This window comes from Zalophus californianus, chromosome 7 (genome assembly GCF_009762305.2).
Source record: "Zalophus californianus isolate mZalCal1 chromosome 7, mZalCal1.pri.v2, whole genome shotgun sequence".
Classification (NCBI taxonomy): domain Eukaryota; kingdom Metazoa; phylum Chordata; class Mammalia; order Carnivora; family Otariidae; genus Zalophus; species Zalophus californianus.
This window is the reverse complement of record NC_045601.1, coordinates 139,590,532-139,611,469: the sequence shown is the minus strand read 5'-3', so window position 1 is coordinate 139,611,469 and position 20,938 is coordinate 139,590,532. Positions and strand designations below refer to the sequence as shown.

General features: G+C 41.6%; 1 protein-coding gene and 1 pseudogene across 1 annotated transcript in view; both read right to left on the bottom strand.

The window, feature by feature from the left end:
- CDKAL1 (CDK5 regulatory subunit associated protein 1 like 1) overlaps positions 1–20,938 on the bottom strand; it is a 637,141-nt gene that overhangs the window by 97,778 nt on the left and 518,425 nt on the right. The window contains 1 exon segment of the mRNA XM_027603153.1: positions 17,222–17,284. Within this exon segment, the coding sequence (XP_027458954.1) occupies positions 17,222–17,284 (63 nt within the window).
- LOC113927362 lies at positions 3,713–4,035 on the bottom strand (annotated as a pseudogene).

Below are 20,938 nucleotides of genomic sequence, written 5' to 3'. Positions count from 1 at the left end.
CAGTCAGGCCGATGGGACTTTAGTTGGATCTCCCAGGACAGTGGCCTGCTCTCTCCTCTATCCTTGGTGGCATGAGGTGCGATGCACGGTGCTACAGCAGCCACTTTGCTAACTCTAAGGAGGTGAGCCTGAGAATAGCTGATAGATCAGACTGCCAAGTGATATAGCAAAGATTGCTGGCGGTGACTCCCTCTGAGTTCTGAATCAAGCCTTGTTTAATGCAAAATCTATCTCTCGACATTTTAATTAAGGAAGCCAATAAATTATAAATTATCTCTCTGTTGAAGCCAGCATGAGTTGCGTTATTCACAACATAGCTCTAAATAAAATATCCAATAAGTCAATTAGGATCCTTAGTGCTATGTCACATTATCAGATTAAGTACAATGTGGGGAAAACTAGAATTTCAGAAGGGTATATATACTCAGGTCTGCTGTTTGAGCTATATAAACAGAAGACCAATTCACAGGGGGCACACACGCACACACAGTACAGGTGGGGATGTGGTAGGAGAGTGATAAATGTTTAGAGCAAGTGCCAGGAGAAATGGGAAAAGGAGCTGAGTGCAGATGCAAAACGGATTATGATCGAGGGCTCAGCTGAGATGGCAATGCACGACTTTATAATGACGCCAATTAGCATAATCTCATTTAGAGCATTTGGAAGCAACGTCACATGGGCGCACACACACACATACACAAGTTGTGCAGACATGTGGGACCCAAGCATTCGTATATTTTAAAGCACCCCAGGTGATCCTAATGTGCCATTAAGTTTGTGAACCTGTGGTATTAGACGGGGCATCGCTCCATTATGAGGAGCTTGTACACATTCCTCATATAGCTGCAGCAGAAAGCACATCCTGCTTTCAAAGCATTCTCCTTCATTTTATATAAATGGAACATAACTGGGAATAGAGAAGATGTCTTTTAAATATGAAATATGGAAATCCAGTGGAACTACTGCTTGTTCACAGAAGCTTTCTAATTTACCCTGTGTGCACGGAATACTGAAGATGCTTCAGAAATGCATATTCCAGAGGACCTGTGTGAGAGGCAATCAGACCTTGGAAAAATACCACCTTCTTTAAATTACCTTTTCTTGAATACCTACTATGTGTCAGCCACCACACTGGTCCTTCAGGGCCTCAGACCCTACTAACACAATGCCTGTCCTCCAAAGGTCCACAGTCGTCCAGGGGAGACAGGTGGACAAGGAGGCTGGGGGAGCACACTGAAGGGACGCCTCACCCTGGGGCAGGCGGGGAGGAGGCGACAGGGAGGGCTTCCTAAGGACACGGCTGGCTTTGCGTTCTGAAGGGAAGAGATGAGGCAGGTGAAGGAAGTAACAGCAGGTTCGAGAGCGAGGAAGCAGCCCGAACACAGACACGGAAAATAGAGCCTCTGAGTGTGGGGTATTTGGGGAAGGCATATCACTTGGTAAGGCTGGAGTACAAGGTACAAGGGAAGGAGCTACCAGCCATCAAGGGCCTCATGCATCGTGCTGGGGCTTTTCTTCTGTAAGTGACTGACGGCTTGGAAAGTACTTTACACACGGGCTTAACACGACGTGCTTGGCATTTTATAAATATTCCCAGGAGAGCAGGGAGAGAAGGGACTGGGGTTTGGGAGGACAGTGAGGAAAGGGGGAAGTCGGTCTGAGGTAGATGAAGAAATCCAGTAGCCAACTGCCAAAGGCCTGCCCAGAGGCAAGAGCAAAGGGGATGAGGTCTTACCTCGACGAATCACAGCGCGGATGTGGAAAAACGTGACCAGCCAAGAGTAGTGGGTGAAGGGAGAGGGAGAAGTCTAGGATGCCACTGCGGTTTGTGGCTAAGTAGGCGGAAAGACGCGTTAATGTACGTCAAGGTAGTAAACACAGAGCACGTAGAGAGAGAGAGGATCAGGTCAGCCCTGCACATAGTCCACACGGCTGAGGCACCACCAGAAAGGAAACGCCCCGGAGTCTGGGGCACGTATGCCTGGGTGCATGGGGGCAGCGGGGCGTGCTCAAGGAACAGAACCCTGGGGTGCATGGGCTCGAGGAAAGAGCAATGCAAGGAAGTCTGGAGGGAGAGGCCAAGAAGGTGAAGAAAAGGCCCGGTGGAGATCAATACTCTAAGATGCATTATTACCGCATGAACTTACTCTCTGAATATTATGAAATAAATATACCCAGGTAAGTGTTTCCGCCATCCCTGAGGGAAGCTTTAAATGCATGTCTGTTACATATTCAAGATCTGTTATTATGAATACTTCATTTGAAAAAGTTTTTTCATGCATGAGTTAAAACCATTTGTCTTTATTTAAAAAGGAGTGCTTCTGCGTGTTATAACGAAAGTGAAAACTGGTGAACGCTCAAGCCTTTCAAGTGCCAAAAGGGGATGCTGAGTCACCAATGAGGCAGAGAGAGGCAGAGGTCTATCTATCACTGATAGACCTGAGTGTCAGCAGCTGCTGACCTTTCGGGGGCACACACTTGGTGATCGCTCAGCAGCAATTTTAGTCTGTGGTTCTAAACCTCACTGCAGATTGTGACAGTATTCCAGTAGGAGAGATTATGTTTGCCTCTGTTTTTCTTTGAGCAAATTTTCAGGTTTTGACCTTATCTTCTTCAAGTAAGTGAAAGGTGAGCGACTGTGAGCTCAGAATAAACACATCAGCAGATGGGTCTGTGATAAAAGTGGACTTCTAGAACGTGTGGGAGTGACCTTCCCCCACATAACGATGCTTGCACGAGAGCAAGAGGGCTTCGCTTCCTTCCACAGCGGGCCCCAGAGCAGGGATGTGCTATATTGATTTAGCACCTAGGTTGAGTTTTCAACAAGACTCTGACTCGAACACTATCAACTAAATGCAAGGTAAAAGCATTCACATTTAATTTCTGAGTACACTTGAAACCATTCAAAGAATTTTAAGGCTAGTAAGAAGGTTGGGAAAATAACATCAGCCAGAAAACATGGGCTATTTGTGGAGAATTAGGTTATGCCAGCTAATCTTGGTATTAGCTGATTATATTTTAGTTACAGTGTTGCATCTCTATCTGCATACTTTTATATAATACACATATATGTACATACAAGTACTTATTAGAACACATACTCAAAGTCTGTATTTCACATCTTCCTTTTTAGTTACTAAATCAATATTACATTTTAAATTCTGGAAGGTCAAAACAGACCTATGCTGCATGAAAATATTCTAATACCTGTAAGTTAAATAAGGCAAAGTCTATCGAATCAATCAGTCTGAAATGAGAAAATACTAAAATTCAAAAAGCAGAATGTAAAGGATATATACTTCATGTAACACTGAAGACTTTACTATAAAGTCCACATCTGTGTAGCCAGGAAGAAGAAGAAAAGGCTTCCCATAAGAGCTCAGGTTCAACTAAAAAATATATGGTTCAACTAAAAAAATATATGGTACTTTCAAAATAAAAGGTCTTACTTCTTTATTCTTTCTGTAGTGAATGCATAAAGAAATGTGCATTCTTCTATTTCTACTTCTTCATATTTCTAATCTAGTGTTGGATAGATCAGTTGTAAAAAGAATATATTGTATTTTTTTTAAAAAGGGTAGAATTAATATTTTATTGTCACTTATAATCAGTGGAAGTTGGGTATAGAGTCTTCATACTTGATCTTTCCTTTTTGTAAATAAAAAAAAATACAAGTTTTCAAAGGCCAAGGGCTGGTTATATTTTCAGAAAACATAATTAGATTAATTCATTTATGGTGGCTTCAAGTTTTTCCTTATTAGCTCCAGAAAATTCACCCACCTTCTGTCCCTTTTTAAAAAACTGGAAGGTCGGCATGCATTTGACTTCACACTCTGACGCAACATCCTGACAGTCATCCACGTCTACTTCAAGAAACACCACGTTGGAATACCTCTCAGAGAGGGAATGAAAGAAAGGCTTGATCATTTTTCAAGGCCCACACCACGTGGCTGAGAAGTCAACTAGTACAAGTTTCTCCCCTGCACTGTTCAAGGCTTCCTGAAAAGCATACTCGCTCTCAATCTGCTTTACCATTTTGGCGGCTGGGGTCTGACAAGCAACCGTAAGGACCGATAAAAGTGGATCCAAAATGCCGGACAGAGCTTCTGTATTGTATTTTTAAAAGGCAAACTCTAAAATGCAGGACTTACACAAATCTTATCGATGCTCATTAGGAACCTGTACAGATTATGAAATGCACTTTGACTAGGGTTTAGGAAAAAAAATTATACCAATAATATCCTGAAGATTCCCTTCTAGTCAAAGTTTTTGATTTTATAAATAAAAGATTGGTTTTTATTTTTTTTATTTTTTAAAAGATTTTATTTATTTATTTGAGAGAGACAGAATGAGAGACAGAGAGAGCACATGAGATGGGGTAGGGTCAGAGGGAGAAGCAGGCTCCCCACTGAGCAGGGAGCCCGATGCAGGACTCCATCCAAGGACCCTGGGATCATGACCTGAGCTGATCATGACCTGAGCTGAAGGCTAAAGCTTAACCAACTGAGCCACCCAGGCGCCCAAAATTTTGGTTTTTAAATGTTTACACCGAGCTCCATAGGACTAGGTTTTTTTTTTTTTTTAATATGAAATCATGTGGTTTGCGATGAGGTCTGGAAGTCTGGGTGAGTACGGGGCAAGGAGAGGAAAGTTAAAGACCACAGAACCCTGAGATCAGCAGCCACTGCACCTGCTACTCAGGAAAAATTAAGATTTCTACATATACTTCTACTGAAGTTTTGGAGGAAGAACTAGATTAATTTCTTCAATCAACAAATATTTATAGAGCGCTTTCCATATGCCAAGCCCTGTTTTAGGTGTTGAAGAAAAAGTATTCAATAAAACAGACAAAATCCCACTTGTTTCCTAATAACTATAAATTTGCATTAATAATAATGATAGCAGGATCAGTTACTGAGGATGTACTATGTGCTGGATACTAGTGGTGAGGCTGTCTTAATTACTGTAATTCTACTATAAGAACAAGAATGGTCATTTCACTGAGCACTTATTATGCACTGGATACTCTTCTAGAAGCCTTCCGTTTCACCCTTATGATGGTCCTATAAAGCAGGTACTAGCAAATTTCGCTAATTCTAAAATGCACATTTCTAGACATTTTAGCATCTCTCAGTTTGAGAAGTGTCTTCTAATCAACAGTGTCTCAACATTATAATGACTAATGCTCTTTCGTTCCTTAGTGTTACACAAATTAATGGCAAGACTTGTAATTAATAGTGTTTTAGAGTCTATGAAATACAGCATTATTCTCATTTTACAGAGGAAACAGAAGTAAAGAAAACGTTAAGTATCTTGGCAAGGTCACACAGCAAGGCAAGGTCAAGGTAGCGATATAAAATCAAAGACCAAATTATTCTTTGTTTGTGACTCAGAGGAGAGGATATTAAAACTTAGTTGACATAGTGTGTAGGGGAGGGTGTGAGGAAACCCTGTTTTACCTCTGAAACACCTTGTTTAGTGGGTAACTTGCGATCCTTAGGATTTAAAATGCAGTCACCTATGATACAGCCATTCTACTTCTAGAAATTTATCATACAGTTGATACTTATACACACATGAAAGGACCCATTTCTGAGATTATGCAGCACTACCTGTAGCACTACCTGTAGGATTAAAAGATCAGAAGCCACCCGAAGATCCATCAGTAAGAGTCTAGTTAGATATGGCCAACATCTGGTACAGAATATATCCATTTACTTTTTAAAAAGGAACGAGGTAGCTCTTTATGTATGGGTTGAAATTATCTCCAAGATATGCTATCATATGAAAAAAGAAACGTAAGAATTTGTAGCTATGTTAACATTTGAATTAAAAAAGCAAGTGTCTAAATAAAACCACAGAGGTAGGTACGTGCTTATATAGGTAAAAATAACCCTAGAAATCTACACATAAAACTAGAAACAGTGGTTGCTTCTGGAGAAGTGAACAAGGGTCTGTAAGGGTTAGGAGGAGGCTTTCTCTGAATACAGTATTAAGCATCCTGTTACTGACTTTATAATTAAAAACCAAGAACAAACTTAGTACCTGCTCCCACAGCTTGGCCATTACTCCTGGAACATTCCAACGTGCACTGATGTGGGCAGAGCTACAAACGGGGAATTAAGAGACTGGGTTTTAACCCTGTATTTTCTGTGGGCTGATGGAAAAGTGCTTTTGTATAGTTATGGTACGCAGATCAAAAGAAAAGTAAAATACACTTCATATACACAACACATTAAATTCTAGTCCATAATTCAGGGTCTTTTCTTGAAGAGGGGGAAAAAAAGCCAAGATATGATCTCTGTCCTAAAAACACCCACAGTGTAGTAGGGTGGGATAGTCATGCCAATCATAAATACCTACCAGAGCAACATAATTAAATGCAGTATTTGCTGCTGTCTCCCTCTACCGCCCCATTGGATTAGGAGCCTCTTATCCCCATTACTGCACCTGTCCCCCAGGGAACAACTCGCGTTTACTGAGTAGAACGGAATTCTAAGAGCATGACAAGGCAAGTAATAAAGGCATTTGCACGTCAGAGTGGTAGTGTGAGAACAGTTTTTTGTGGGTGTCAGAGAAGATGCAAAGAAGGGGAAATTAAACTGGGTTCTAAAGGATGAACTCAACAGGACAAAGGAAGCTGTTCCTCACCTACACAGTAGAGATGGGCTGGGGGCAGGGTGGGACTGCACTAGCTCTGGTGATGTTCCCAGCTCTGTGGTCTAAGACAGTATGGTGGGGGGCGGACAGCGGTTGTTGAGGTGTCAGAAGGAAAGTACCAGGACGCACCATGCTGCAGGTCCCAAGGGGAAACATTATGGAGGGCAAAAGGTAAGAATATCTAAGAAACTGGGTGGAGAAATGCAAAAGTGGAATAGTAAGAAAATACGAATGCACAGAATAGATAGGGGAAGATAATCAGCTTGCACCTAGAGACATCTGAAAACAACAGGAGAGTGTAAGAACGCCTGGGGGTGGGGGTGGGGGCAAAGGTCAAATGAAACCTTAACCGGCAACAACTTAAAATTTTAAATCAAATCGGAAAAGGAAAGCGTTGATAAGAAATAAAAAGTGAGGAGTAAAGAGAAACAAGGCAGCTTGAAAATCATCCCCCTTCAAAAGAAAATATCTTAAAGTGAATTAGAGATTTGTTTTATGCACAGTAGCTGGATTATTATACTTTACAGTAATTAAAAATGGGATGGTCTCCTTTCTTACCCATGTGTGTTCCACATATTAACGGAGCTAAATTAAAAAGAACTTGAGTTTTTAAAACTCTTTTATTTCTATTCGACGCGTGTGCATTTAAAATATCTCCGGAATTCTGAAAGGCACCCAAAGGTAGTGTTGAATAACGGAAAATATTAACAGTCATTAGAAGAAGCTAGTTAACTTTTTTTTTCTCCAGATGCTAAAATTCCAGTTTTCCAATTTCAAGAGAAGAGCGTTAACGTGTACGCTAAAAAAGCACCACAGATGCTATCTGTAATCCCAGCTTCTTAATCTTGCGCAAAAACCCTCGAGAGAATGAATTATTGGCCCGTGGAAATACTTGCACTTCACTATTTTTGGTCAACAGAACTCTGGAAATTGTGCAAGTCAGACTCTGTATGGCAGGCTGGTAATTACAGGAGGGGGCGCACAGACTGGGGCCCTTCAGCCATTGTTAATAACGTGCTGAGGAAGACACAGGCCAGGCCTGGGGAGCCCATTCCGCAAACAGCATCAACCCACACTCCACCAATCACAGGACTCTTGACAGTCTTAAAACTTGAGCAGTAGAGCTAAAGAGAGAGAGAGAGGAAAAAAAAAAAAGCAGAACTAGCTTCCTCATTTCTCTAGTGACTGCCTACATTACTTGCTGTGAGCATCACTAGCATTAATGTTTCTCGGCACATCTCAATAGAAATAACTTCGGCTACGAAGAAGTCATTAATTATATTTTATGATAAAATATATTGCCGAGAAACAAAGTGTGCTTTTCAGAGGGGAAATGAAAATTCTTATTCCTTGAAAATAAGGTATTGGTAGGTTTTAATTTAACTTCTGTTTGTGTCTTCCAAGCAATTTTCCAGACAGATTTCCCAGGGTAAAATGTTGTTATAAGGTTTTAGAGAACTAGGGTCAAATGAGCAAGTTGTTTTATCTTCTTTTTTCTTTTAAGATTTTATTTATTTCACAGAGAGACACAGCGAGAGAGGGAACACAAGCAGGGGGAGCGGGAGAGGGAGCAGCAGGCTTCCCAAGGAGCAGGGAGCCCGATGCGGGGCTCAATCCCAGGACCCTGGGGCCATGACCTGGGCCGAAGGCAGACGCTCAACGACTGAGCCACCCAGGTGCCCCTTATCCTTTTTTTATTTAAGTGTTTATTTAAATTTCAGTTGGATAACATACACTGTAATACTAGCTTCAGGTATAGTGACTCAACACTTGCCAATATCACCGGTGCTCATCATAAGTACCCTCCTTAGTCCCCATCACCTATTTCTCCCATCCCCCACCCAGCTCCCCTCTGGTAGGTTCTACTTTTTTTTTAAAGATTTTATTTATTTATTTGGGGGAGAGAGAGAGAAAGAGAAAATGAGCAGGGAGGAGAGGCAGAGGCAGAGGGAGAAGCAGGCTCCCCGCCGAGCAGGGAGCCTGACGCGGGGCTCGAGATCATGACCTGAGCCGAAGGCAGACGCTTAACGACCGAGCCACCCAGGCGCCCCAATCTATCTTCCTAATTAAAATATCTGACATATGTGTCAGCCTTTGAGAAGAGGCCAGGCACGTTATAGAAATAGGGATGAGATGAGGGATAGGAACAAACATTCTTACGTCCTTCGCACCAAATGCAGGGGAGGTTTTAAAATAATTTTTAAAGATTTCATTCCATTTTGGATTTTCTTTTCTTTTCACCTTTCTGTCTCAATTTGCCAAAGTGAAATATGTCATCCCCGTGCAGCCTGGGTTGCCAGATAAAAAGAGAACACCTAGTTGTATATGAATTTTTGATGAATAAATTTTTAGTATAACTATGTTCCACTTACTGCATGGGACACAATCTATATTAAAAAAATGCTGTTTATCTGAAATTCAAATTTAACTGGGTATGCTGTATTTTTATTTGTTAATCCTGGCAACCCTAACATATCAAGTGGATCGTGTCCCAGTGGGGGCGGGAAAGGCTGGTAAGTGGTCGTGCACAGCAGTGATGAGACATGGACAGGGTTGGGACAGGGTGCAGAGACTGATGGCGGAGCACAAGCGGGGAGACTGGTGGAAGAGTGGTGGGCAAGCCTGGGGCGGCTGTAGTCGCGCTTGAGCACTTGGGGGCCGTCCCTCTCCCTGCCCTTGGCTCACTTCTTCCCGACGCTGGTGAATTTCGTGGAGGGAGCGTACAACCAATGGCAGCAAAAATGGTGATTCCTTTAGGTTTGATAAATAACCTGAACACAGTAACTGCCATACCTATGTAGACTTTCTTTTGATTATTTTTTATCAGTACTTTTATATGCTGCATGTTGGCAAAGGATTTCATTATGAACTTTGTTTCTTCCCCTATTACTAAGATTCCTGAGAGCGCTTGGGTGGAGAGGTGGAGGGGAGACAGTAATCTACTAAATGCGACATTCTTACCCTGGGATCTGGGAAACTTCCCATTTTCTGCATCATGACCCCGCCTACCCATAACAGGAAGTCACAAGTGCTGGCTGGGGTCCAGATAACCCGCACAGGACGTCACCCTACCTGCTTCTAAGCTGCCCTGCTGGCCTTTTCCTATGTCCATGTGTCATGGTTTCAGATGATTTTCTCCTCAACCTTTCCCAGTGACTTAGACCCTGACTTACCCTATTTCTCTGGCTTGGACACCTCCTACTGTGTCGGTCCTAAAGAATTCCAATCCTTTGGCGGGAAGCCCTGGGCTGTGGCTCTAACCCGCCCGGCCCCCAGCCCCCAGGGAGGAGTCCAGGAAGAGAGCAAGTTGGACAGGGCTCTCTGATGAACAGAGCGCTGGACCAGCCTGATATTTGATATTTGCCCCGACATCCGGCTTTATTCAAGATATCTTCGCCCCAGGCTGATGGTGAATCAGTCAGCAAGGACGGGGAGAAAGGAGGTGAGGGTGGTGGTTTTTAGGGTCCGCTTGGCTGCTTTATTGTCTGCTTTACCAGGAGGCCATTCAATGGAGTCCTCGACGCTCTTCCCCTACTTCTGTCTTCTGCCCCTTTTATTCCTTCTCACACCTCTTTCCACCTAGAGTTTACCTACGTAAATTTCGACTCGGAAGTGGGGGAGAGAGAGGCGGGGGAAGAGGTCCACTTCGACCCTGAGCTTAAGCTGTCAACCCACCTTTTATTAGAGCATCTTACACTGTGGCTTTTTAGCGACTCGTGGCACGGGGCTGATGAGCCTGGACTCTGGAGCGAAACTGCTCTGTAACTTACTAGCTGTGTGACCCTGAGCAGTCACAGAATCTCTCCGTGTCCGTTTGCTCATCTGCAAAACAGGGGATAATCCGACTTCTCACAGGGTCAGTGTGAAGAGTAAATGAGTTATGCACTTATGTCAAGCTTTGAGGATAGTGCCAGTTACATGGTGTGCACCAAACAGCTGAATAATAATAATAATAATAATAATAATAATAATGATGATAATGATAGGTCCACTCAGATTCCATTGTCTTTGTCAGTCCTCAGGGTGACTGGCAAAGCAGAATGCTGGTATCCACCAGGCTCTGGGGTATCTATCTGTGCCATTTCCGCATGCTTCCATACCCCCATCCTTGCAGTTACAGTCACAATATTAACGTGTAAAAAAAATGTTTGGGTTTTAGATCAATGCCATTTTAGAAGGAAAAGAGAAAAATACATAGATACAGTGGCAAAGGTAGGCTCAAGGAAACATGATGAGTTAGTCCACCTGAATCACCAGCTGAGGAGGGTTAAAAATGAAGAAAATGCCTTTGGGTCAGGTTGGCACAGATCAGGAAGCAAAAGGGTAGCTAGACGCATTTGCTATTGAAGTAAAACACAGCTGAACCATGTCTGCATCTTTGGTAATAATTATATGATCACCTTGAGAGGAAAAACATTTTAACAAATGTGAGCACAGATTTTATGCGAAGGGAGCGCTTTAGTCACGTCCTTTATTTTGAGGCTGAGTTAGTCATTTGGCTTTTAGAGTTCATGGGGCCCGTGAACACGGGTTTACTATTTACAGAAGTACTCACTTCCCCGTGCTTTGAGGCCATACCCTGAGTGTGGTTTTAGGATGACATGTGTTACAACAATAAGGCAACTCAATCAAGAGGACATTTATCCAATTGTTCCTGATATTTAGCAACATCCCTAAAATTACTTTTTAAACATTTTTTAGTCTTTGCCAAAGATGGGGAATGGAGTGAGGTGCACAAATGGCTTTGGACGGGCTGCTGTGGGGAACTGCGTCAAGCATGGCATAAACATGCCAAATCAGTAACTTGTTTCTTTATCCACACGTGCCGTGCAAATCTGGCTATCATAGAGTGCTGTATCCATTAAAAACCGAATATGCTATTTCCAGACAGCAGATAGCTCGAAGCTCAATAGGGCCAGCAGGCAGGGATCCAAATTCAATCTCCCTCTCGAGAAGAACCACTCAAAGCACTCTGTTGCGACATTATGTTCCCCAAAGCACAGGGGATAATGAAGGCTTGACAAAACCGTGGCTGCCCTGGGACAGAGTCACATGGCCATTACTCTTCAAACAGAAAATGCCAGGCAAAGTGACTTGTGTTATCTTAAATCACTAGACAAATCTGATTAATGGAGAAACATATATCAATACCGTATTTCTAAGGTGAAATGGCCCCTTTCGCTCCAGGTAGGACCTATGTATTTACGAAACCTGATGCTACAGGGACGAAAGGTCTCTCAGGGAAGGAAGGATGGTGGTATAACCCAAGACTTTTTTTCCCCCGAGACTTTTTTTTTTAGATTTTTTAAAAAGATTTTATTTATTTATTTGACAGAGCGAGAGAACACAAGCACTGGGAACAGCAGAGAGAGAGGGAGAAGCAGATTCCCGGCGGAGCAGGGAGCCCAATGTGGGGCTCGATCCCAGGACCCTGGAACCATGACCTGAGCCAGAGGCAGACGCTTAATGACTGAGCCACCCAGAAGCCCCTTCCCTGAGACTTTTAAAATAAACTTTTGCTGTGTGCTTCTGTCCACATGAAGCCACAGACAGTATTTTTTACATTTTTTTATTAAATCATATTTCACTGTGCACTGGTAGGCATGAATTCCCAGATGTGTTTGTATTAATAGCAGTGCTTAAGGTAGTCTTAGGAAGTGTAGGTTATGCAAATACATATCAGCATTTTTTGTATATTTAATATTGCACTTAAAAATGCACTGTACTGATACATCACTTCCAATTCTTCTACTCAAGTTATGCCTAGTGTACTCTTTAAGATAAAAATATCATATACGTTATTATTTTTACCGTATCTAATTATATAAATAAGTAATTTGGGGGAATATGGATTCTCTCCTCATTTTTTTTCTGCTCGCACACATTTTTTGGGTCCTTTACCCAACTACCAGCACATGCTCAAGCACTCTTACTCTTTCTCTGTTATTAAACCACGTTCTATAACGACACTTCATGCATCCAACCTTAAAAAACCAGCTATTCCTAAGAGTTTTTCAAGATAAATAACATCTATCCTTAAAATAGCAATATTTCTAAAAACAGACCATAGACGGTCTCTACTATTCTAAAACATCTGCTTCTTGCTGTAATTTAGGCCCAATTATTTTACTCCGGGACTACTAAAATGTGTAGGGATCTCTGGGTATTTGGGTCCAAATTAAGTGGTCCTGGGCCAGCTGCACTTGGGCAGTTCCTTTGTTAATGACTTACTGCCCTTATGGCTTCGTCCTTGCCTTCATTTTAGTATGCCGCCACTTTTTAATGGATCTCTGGCTTCTTGAAGCCATAACCACCCTCTCTGTAACTGCTGCTAGGGTTGACTGTTTTTTTGGGAAACCAGAAACGTCTGTTTGTTAGAAACAGTCTTTTTAAAAGTGGACTGCATGTGGATGGGGGCCTTGAAGAAGTAACGCTGTGGGGAGAGAGAATGAAACGAGGAAGTGGACAGGCTGGGTCCTGACTGGCGGGCTGGCGGGCTGGCGGACTCCGAGCCAGGTACCAGACGGCAGCAACTCCTGCACAAAGGGCCTCTGGCTGTGTAAAGCACTAATGTTTGTTTTCACTCTGCTCCTATGCTGACTCATCAAGCATATCCATACACAGGCGTTTTGGGGGGGGCACATATGAATTTGTTTATAGTTTAGCTGATGTATGTCTGTGTCTGTAGAAAAATTCTTAAAATAACACTAGTCACCAAAAAAAAAAAAAAAAAGACAGGAAAAAAGCTTATTCCACCAACATGGTTTCACAATAACGTTTCTTCTCACGTGTGTCCATTCATTTATGTCCATGAATGGAAATTATTGAAATAATAATAGTCACTAAAGAACGTGAGATGCCCACTTCATAAAATAGAGAACCTGTAATAGTAATCCTTTAAAGGCTCACTTTTAAAGGTGGAATATATATAAAGTTACGCAGATTAACTGTGTTTAGAGACGGAACTACGCAGATGTTAAAGACCACTACAGACCGAAACAGAATTGTGTACTTTTTCCTTCCAAGCATTTTCATATTTTATAATAGCTTTCTACGTTAGCAGATTATAAACATCTGTATTTAGCCAATAAACTGAGATTTCCCCCCCTTGAACACGTAACTCTGATAAAAATCTAACAAGAAAGAAAAAAAGGGGGGAAGGAAGGAAACAGAGACGGGGGGGGGAGAGAGAGACATCTTTTATATGCATGGCAATACTTCTTTCAGGCCAAAGACAGAAAGCACATGCTAATAAGCAGAGTTTTAATAAAAAGTGTTCTAATTATAGCCTACTCTACTTACCCATAACTTATCCAAAGAAAAAATTCAACTTTAGTGACATGGAAGACCTCTGGACCTATAACCTTTCCTGGTAGTTAGTATGATGTGTTTTCAGAAATTACAAGCTATGTTTATTATGTGTTTAATTAAAATAACAGAGGACAGCATACAGTGACAAAATAAAATCAAATTACCTGCTGCTTTGGATTCTCTTTACCAATGTTCCCTTTTATTAGGACAGAAAAATGGGAATTGGCTTTGGTCAAGCCATTCTCTATAAGTCTGTATCATAAGAACTGAAAACAGTTTTTTTTTTTAATGGTCATGGAACCAGAGATAACACTCCAAAATGAAATTCTTCCCATCTCCAGCAAAATTTGTCTTAGAGTATAAAAAATAAATCAGGTATTTTCCTTAAGACTCATTCTGAGTGCACATTCTGCTCTAAGCTTTATTTGCTTTCTGCAACAGCATTTAAGAGAAGTCCAACTGACCATTTACAACGTAAACAATGGCTTCAGAGTACGATTAAGAAACGCACCTGGCCTCACTCAAACAACACGTTTGTTTAACCTGGTGACTCTCAGGTGCCTGGGATCAGGCAGGAGCAATCTTGGCTGGGTTGGGGGAGTTGGGGAGGAGAGAAGAGCAAACATAACTGACTCACTGAGAAAAGAACGGGTGTACTATCCTTTGTAATTACCACCATTTTAACAGTTTCTAGCAGGCCAGGCTATCATTTAAGTGACCCACTATAATTTGGGATGAAGTCCCAGGAAATTATGCCAACTTTGGAAGAGGAGCTGCATTTCTGAGTTTACTCAGCATGACGAACCCACTGAAATGCTGAGTGTTCCCTCTTTGGTATAAATTTACGTCAAGGGAAAAATTAACAGTAAAAGGAATCTAGCTAGAGAGGAAAAGAATACCACAACATTCACTCCCAGGAACATTTCCATCATGTTAAAAAAAAAAAAGAAAAGAAAAGAAAATATGCAGAATAGCATGATGAACCCCCATAAACTCATCATCCAGTTTCAATAATCGTCGACACATGGCCAGTCTGATTTTACTGTATCCTACCCACTCCCTGCCTTGCATTCTTTTTTTAAAGCAAGTTGCAGACAGCCTATATTTTACCTTATATAAGCTTTCATTTATAATGTATGTATATATTTAATCTAAAGATCACTACAGAAATCTCACTGAGCATGAGATGTTTAAGCCAGCTCTAACCACATCTTACAAAACATTCTATGTTAAAACCTATCTGCTTAGAAAGCTAATTTGTTTGAATATAATTGGGTACTTAAAATGACAAAGTTGAATCACAACCCCCTTGTATTTTATTTATGGGGGAATAAAAGGAATATTCTAAGAATGAGAAAGCAATGTCCGTTCCTCAGCCCCTGGGCTGCTAGTCTTCGTGGACACTGATCAACAGGAGAAAAGGTTGAAAGTGACCCAGTGAGACGTGTCTGGATGGAGCTGGAGAAAGGGGCAGTAGCTGCCTGGAAACTTTCCCCTTTTCCGTCCCGACACATGCAGAATGAAGCAGAAGGCCAACAGGCCAAACCTTTGGAACTTCAAAAATCACTCATCAAGCAGTCTAGCTCTTTACAATAATTTATTACCGATCTTAAAGCAAAGATCAAAAGGAACTCCATCTAGCACTTATATTCAATTCCTCATTGCCCAGTGACTAATTTGCAAAGGAATGAAGTCTTCACAAGGGAAGCCAAAATAATCCGAGGTAACTTTGATACAATGCCACAGAGGATATGAAGAGGAAGCCCGTAGAAGCGGCAAATGGCTAAGTTCCATTAAGAGTTCTAATAAAAGAATAATGGAATTTCCCTTAACTGTGAATAAAAATGTTAGAAGTGGGCAAGATTTAGACAAGTCAGGCAAAACCTTTGATTTGTCACAGCGTTTTGTTGTTCCCGAGTGTTAACTTTAGCCACTGCTGCATTTATGTTAATTAAATGGCTTCATCTGAAAAACTGCAACTCTCCTATCAGGAATCCAGCCCATCTCCTTCCCTTTGCTGGCATATTACTTATCTACCTGCCAGTCTCTCTACTGTCAGACATTACTGGCTTTCCCGATCTCTTTCAAAAAAATTGCCATATTCTGCAAGGGGACTGGTTTAACTTGAAAAATGCAACGTGAAATGGTATCATTTTTAGTACTGTATATTGCCATGGTCACACGATGCACAAACACCTCTTTCACAGATTGTTGGTGCTTAAAGTCAACTGGTCACTATAGAAACACTAGAAGCTATTGAAAATCTTTCAACTTCTATGAACAGCTGGCACAGTTTTTCCCTCCTGAATCCAGACATCTCCGTAATTCTCAACTGAGGAAAATAGTTTTCACACTACTTATCTTGGCTAGTTAAAAAATCCCCACCACATGTCTCCTTGTAAATTCACAGATCAAGATTTAAGTTTATATTAGCATTTCAAGTGTGCACATTTTTTGTTCGCTTCTGAAATCACCTCGAATTAACAGATTTACTGGAACCTTACGTGATACAGAAGTTGTGCACAAATCTTGGGAATCTTGTAATATATTTCCCTATGATGATGTGGTGTTGAGCATTTTCTTTAAAAACAGTTAGAAGTGTGTGTGTGTTTTTTTTTTTTTTTAAAGAGCTCTTATCTTTAACAAATATATGGTGGAATGCTTATAAGTAAGAAGATGTCTGGGAATTCTTCAAACACAGGCAGTGAAGAGCGTGGGGTATAAAGGAAGCAACCCTGGCCATGGGTCTATAAAGCTGGGGGAAAAATATGTGGGAGTCATGGCACTATTTGGTCTTCCGTGGGACAAAACTTTTGGCAGTGGATATTTCAGATACTAATGTTAGGGATTTTATTTAGAGAAAATAACTCTGTCAGGAGCAATGGAAAACCAAAGAGCTGGCAATTACTAGCTCAACTGTCTTTACGAATTCAAAAGTCAAGTTCATCACTTCAGTGTTTGGAAAGAAAAAGCCAACCAAGTAAACAACACCCGCAAATCTGTCTTTACCTCATCTTTGAGATTTCAGTGACAATGTGTAACTGGGTTTTAATGTGAATAAGATATAATTATTTTAGTTCAGAAATAAAGATTTTCTGACTTCTTTAGAAGAGATAAACAGCTGACAAATTAAAATGGAAATATAAATGTAATTGGAAAATATACTTCAAAATCACTGTCTGCTGGTGAGAACTGTGCCCTGCATTCAGAAAGACTTCTATCCAACACACGAATAATATGCTTCTCTTACCTTGTGATCATACGGATTGTAGGAATGGAATACCCGGGAAAGATCTTTCGTTCTTTGCTTTTTCTGTGGAAGAAAATGCAAACATGTGAGTTGAGGGGTGGCAAAAATATGCAGGTGCATCAGTATCTAAATGTCTGTCTATCCATCTATCTATCTATCTTTCTATATCTCTGTCTACCTACCCACCCACATTAAGATATTGTTTCGAGATTCTTCCTTGTGCAAAGTGAGGGGCTACGGTGCCAATCTGGGATACATGGTTGCAACTGGAAATCAAAGCCACTTGATGGCTTTGTGGGTCGTTGTCACAGACCAACCAGGAGACCTTTTCCTAGAGGTTTCATAGTTGAAACACTAATCATCCTCAAAAATCCTATTTTCAAACACATAACTCAGAGACTAAACTGAAGAGAAAGAAAACTCAAACACGCTTAGGACACTTGCAATTTCATTGTAATACCAACTGCTATTACTCTGACCTGGGCACTGACGTGCGTCCAGTTAAACAATACACCTTCACCTGGCTTCCTAGTCACAGCTCGGGTCTGTCTGCCTGAGGCTACCTTTGTTCTGTCCCTGCTGTGTAGCCCAAGGGCCTTGCGCGGTGTCTCACATGCACTTGATGCATAGTTGCTTAAGGAATAACGGAATTTACCTGACATAGACGGGCATATCTATAATGATGACATAAGCCTCATATATCGTGAGGAAAAGAGAAGCCTCTTTTCACTGCTAATGATGTTTTTCTCAAGCTGAACCTGCCACTTGAGAACCGTCTCTACCTCCTGCCCCCCTCCCCCCCGGATGTCTGTGACAGTGAAGGGTGGGGTTCTCTTCCGGGTGACTGGAAGAGGCAGCTTGTTTTCTCGTACATGGAGATCTGTCCACTCACTATAACCACCACAGGAAATTTTGTGCGTGGCTCTAGATCTTCTGTGTACATATTTTCACATACAATTATTACTTTCAAAGAAAGGGGATCATTCTGTATACTCTGTCCTAAAACTGACTTTTTCCACTTCACAACTGAACCTTGCCAAACTTAAAGACTTGTATAACCAGATCCGCAATCCCTTATATGGAGTGCTGAAATCCAAAAACTTCTGCAATCTGAACTTTTTTTTGGCATTTCATTTCCATTTTTTCATAAAATGATCATCTTTGCCAGATTGACAGTGTGCATTTTTTTCAGAAATGATAAATTGTACAAGTGCAGATGCAAAATCAAATAGCACGCCACACTGATTACCTTGACGGATGATGCCAAAGTGCCTCCTCCCTCCAAACCCTACCCCGATTTGCCTTCCCTCCAAGAGCGAATGAGAGAAGGGACTGCAGCTAAGTCAGAAATTCTTCATTTCTCTTTTCCATTTACAGGTTAGAACGTTTCTCAATTCACCGAGCAGATGGAACATCTTTAAAACAGATATCGAACATCTTCCCAGGTGCCAGTTACGGAACTGATTTCTTCGACATCGTCGAGTTAGCCCGAGACCGTATCCTGCAATTCTGGCTTGAGAGTGGTCTTTGCCCTTAATACTGCCCCCATCTGGCTTCTGGCCCCACTCTGCTCTTGTTAATCCAACTACCAGGTAGCTGAGCGGCTTCTGTCTTCACTTGTGAAAAAATCCTTGCCTGGTATTCAGGTTTCCTAGGGAAGTATTTCCGTACTTCCTCCCTTTAAACTCCAGTGTCTGCCTGCACACATCGGTCCCACCTCCCCCAGGGCCAGGGATCCAAGCAGGCCCCCTAGCCTGGGCTCTACGTGACCTTCGGCAGCCACATGGCTAAGCAGTTGAATCTAGTGTTAACTAGGATTTTATATTCGAGTCATTTGTACACACTCACTGTTGTCCCATAGATCAGTTTTCCTATTTCAGGATGGTCTTTGGAGCTGGCAGGGCTTCAAGTCACTTGGCTTTGTTTCTACATCACCCACTAAACATCATCCCTCCCGGCTACCAGCCAAAATCCCAGCCGCCTCCTCCGTCCACCTCGAAAGTGGGCTTCTGACCATCCCAATGCTAAAGTAACGTAACACTCCTTTTCCCCCGAGAGCAGGGATGAGCCTCCGACTGACTGGAAACAGTCCCCTGACTCTGCAAGAGCCCTGAAATCTCTTCTGAACAGGTCACTGGCTCACCAAAGTTTTTGTTAGCTTATAATTTTCTCTTTCCTTTCCAGGTACCCTCTTAGTTGTATAACGGTTCTTGGCTTACACTTCAATCAGAAGAAAAATGACGGATACTAATGTTTCCTTTGGTAGAAGACTCACTATTAAACATGGGGTAAAATTTTTCTCAGAAAGGAAATTATGCTAGGAAAGATAAAATACAGAGCATGTCAGTATTCAGTTTAGGAGGTGTCCAAAAGACTGTTCAGTCCCAAAAAGGTTGAGGTACCAGCTTGAGTTGGCCAGTGGAAACGGAATATTCAGAGGTTGTTTGGTGTGACATTTTCATGTGGTTTTGGTTTTATATCTCTATTTTGACAGCTAAAACCTATACATGCTTTTTACTGTAAGCTACTTCAAATTATTTCGGGAAGGAAGTGGGGTATAAATGACAAGTAAATAACACAATTTGGATTAGCACCCAAAAGAAGCCAGCGTGGAAAAAAAATGCTCTTCTTTCTGACAACAAATCTATTAGATATAAATACGGGGAAGTCTTGGCTAGGAATCCTGAAGGTTATATGTATTAGTTCAGTTAACTGGAAATTACTGCTGTTTTTCCCGTGAGGTCAGAATCATATGGCTCAGTACTGTATGTTCAGGGATCCAGAGATTGACAAATGATGGCCCATGGACCAACCTAGCCTATCGCCTGTTTTTGTAAGTAACATTTTACTGAGACACAGCCACACACATTTGTTTACGTGTATCTAAGACCACTTCTGTACTACAACAGCAGAGTTGTGTCGTGCCGACAGAGATCCTGTGGCCCATTAACCCTAAAGTATTTACTCTCTGGCCCTTTACAGAAATAGTTAGCCATCCCAGATCTCGAATCTCTATCTTGGACCACGTCTACTTCTGGCAATAGTTCCCTGACCCCAAACCAAATAAATAACTATTCGGCAAAATGCCTTGCTCCTTCTACTCAATGAAGACAGTTCAAGGACTGATCATAACCTATACCCAAACACATCGGGATGAACATATCGGGCCAAAGAACCATTAGCTGTCTTGCTTCCAGGATTTTACTTTTCGGCATTCAATGTTCAGACAGAGAATATTATGAGTCAGTTTGCAGAGCACGCTGAAGTAGACATGGGACTTTCAGAGCCTTCTGCATTCACACTGTAACTGCTGACGACAGAAATGCTGAAATTCTTTAACTGAATTCTAGCACTAAAGCCGAGGAGAAGCTTTCATGTACAAGGGACAGAAGAATGGCCATTATTGCTAGTGAGCCAGTTTCCAATAGGCAGACAGTGCTAAGAGTCCTAGGCTACAAAACTTGTTGAGCCTTGCTATCAGCAGTTTTAACTGAAACTAAAAGCTGAGCCAAAATTGGAATAATTAGATACTTTCCTATTGCATCATAGTGTGTTTCTAAACTACCTCCCACTTTTTAGCCTGTTAAAACAAACATCTCAGTCATGCAACCACCTATTAATTCTCTGAGTGTTTAAAAAGTAAACATGTTGAACAAGGTGTGTGATGAACTTGGAACAAAGGTGGCCAAAGTACAGTGAGCATGGCAAACATCTCTC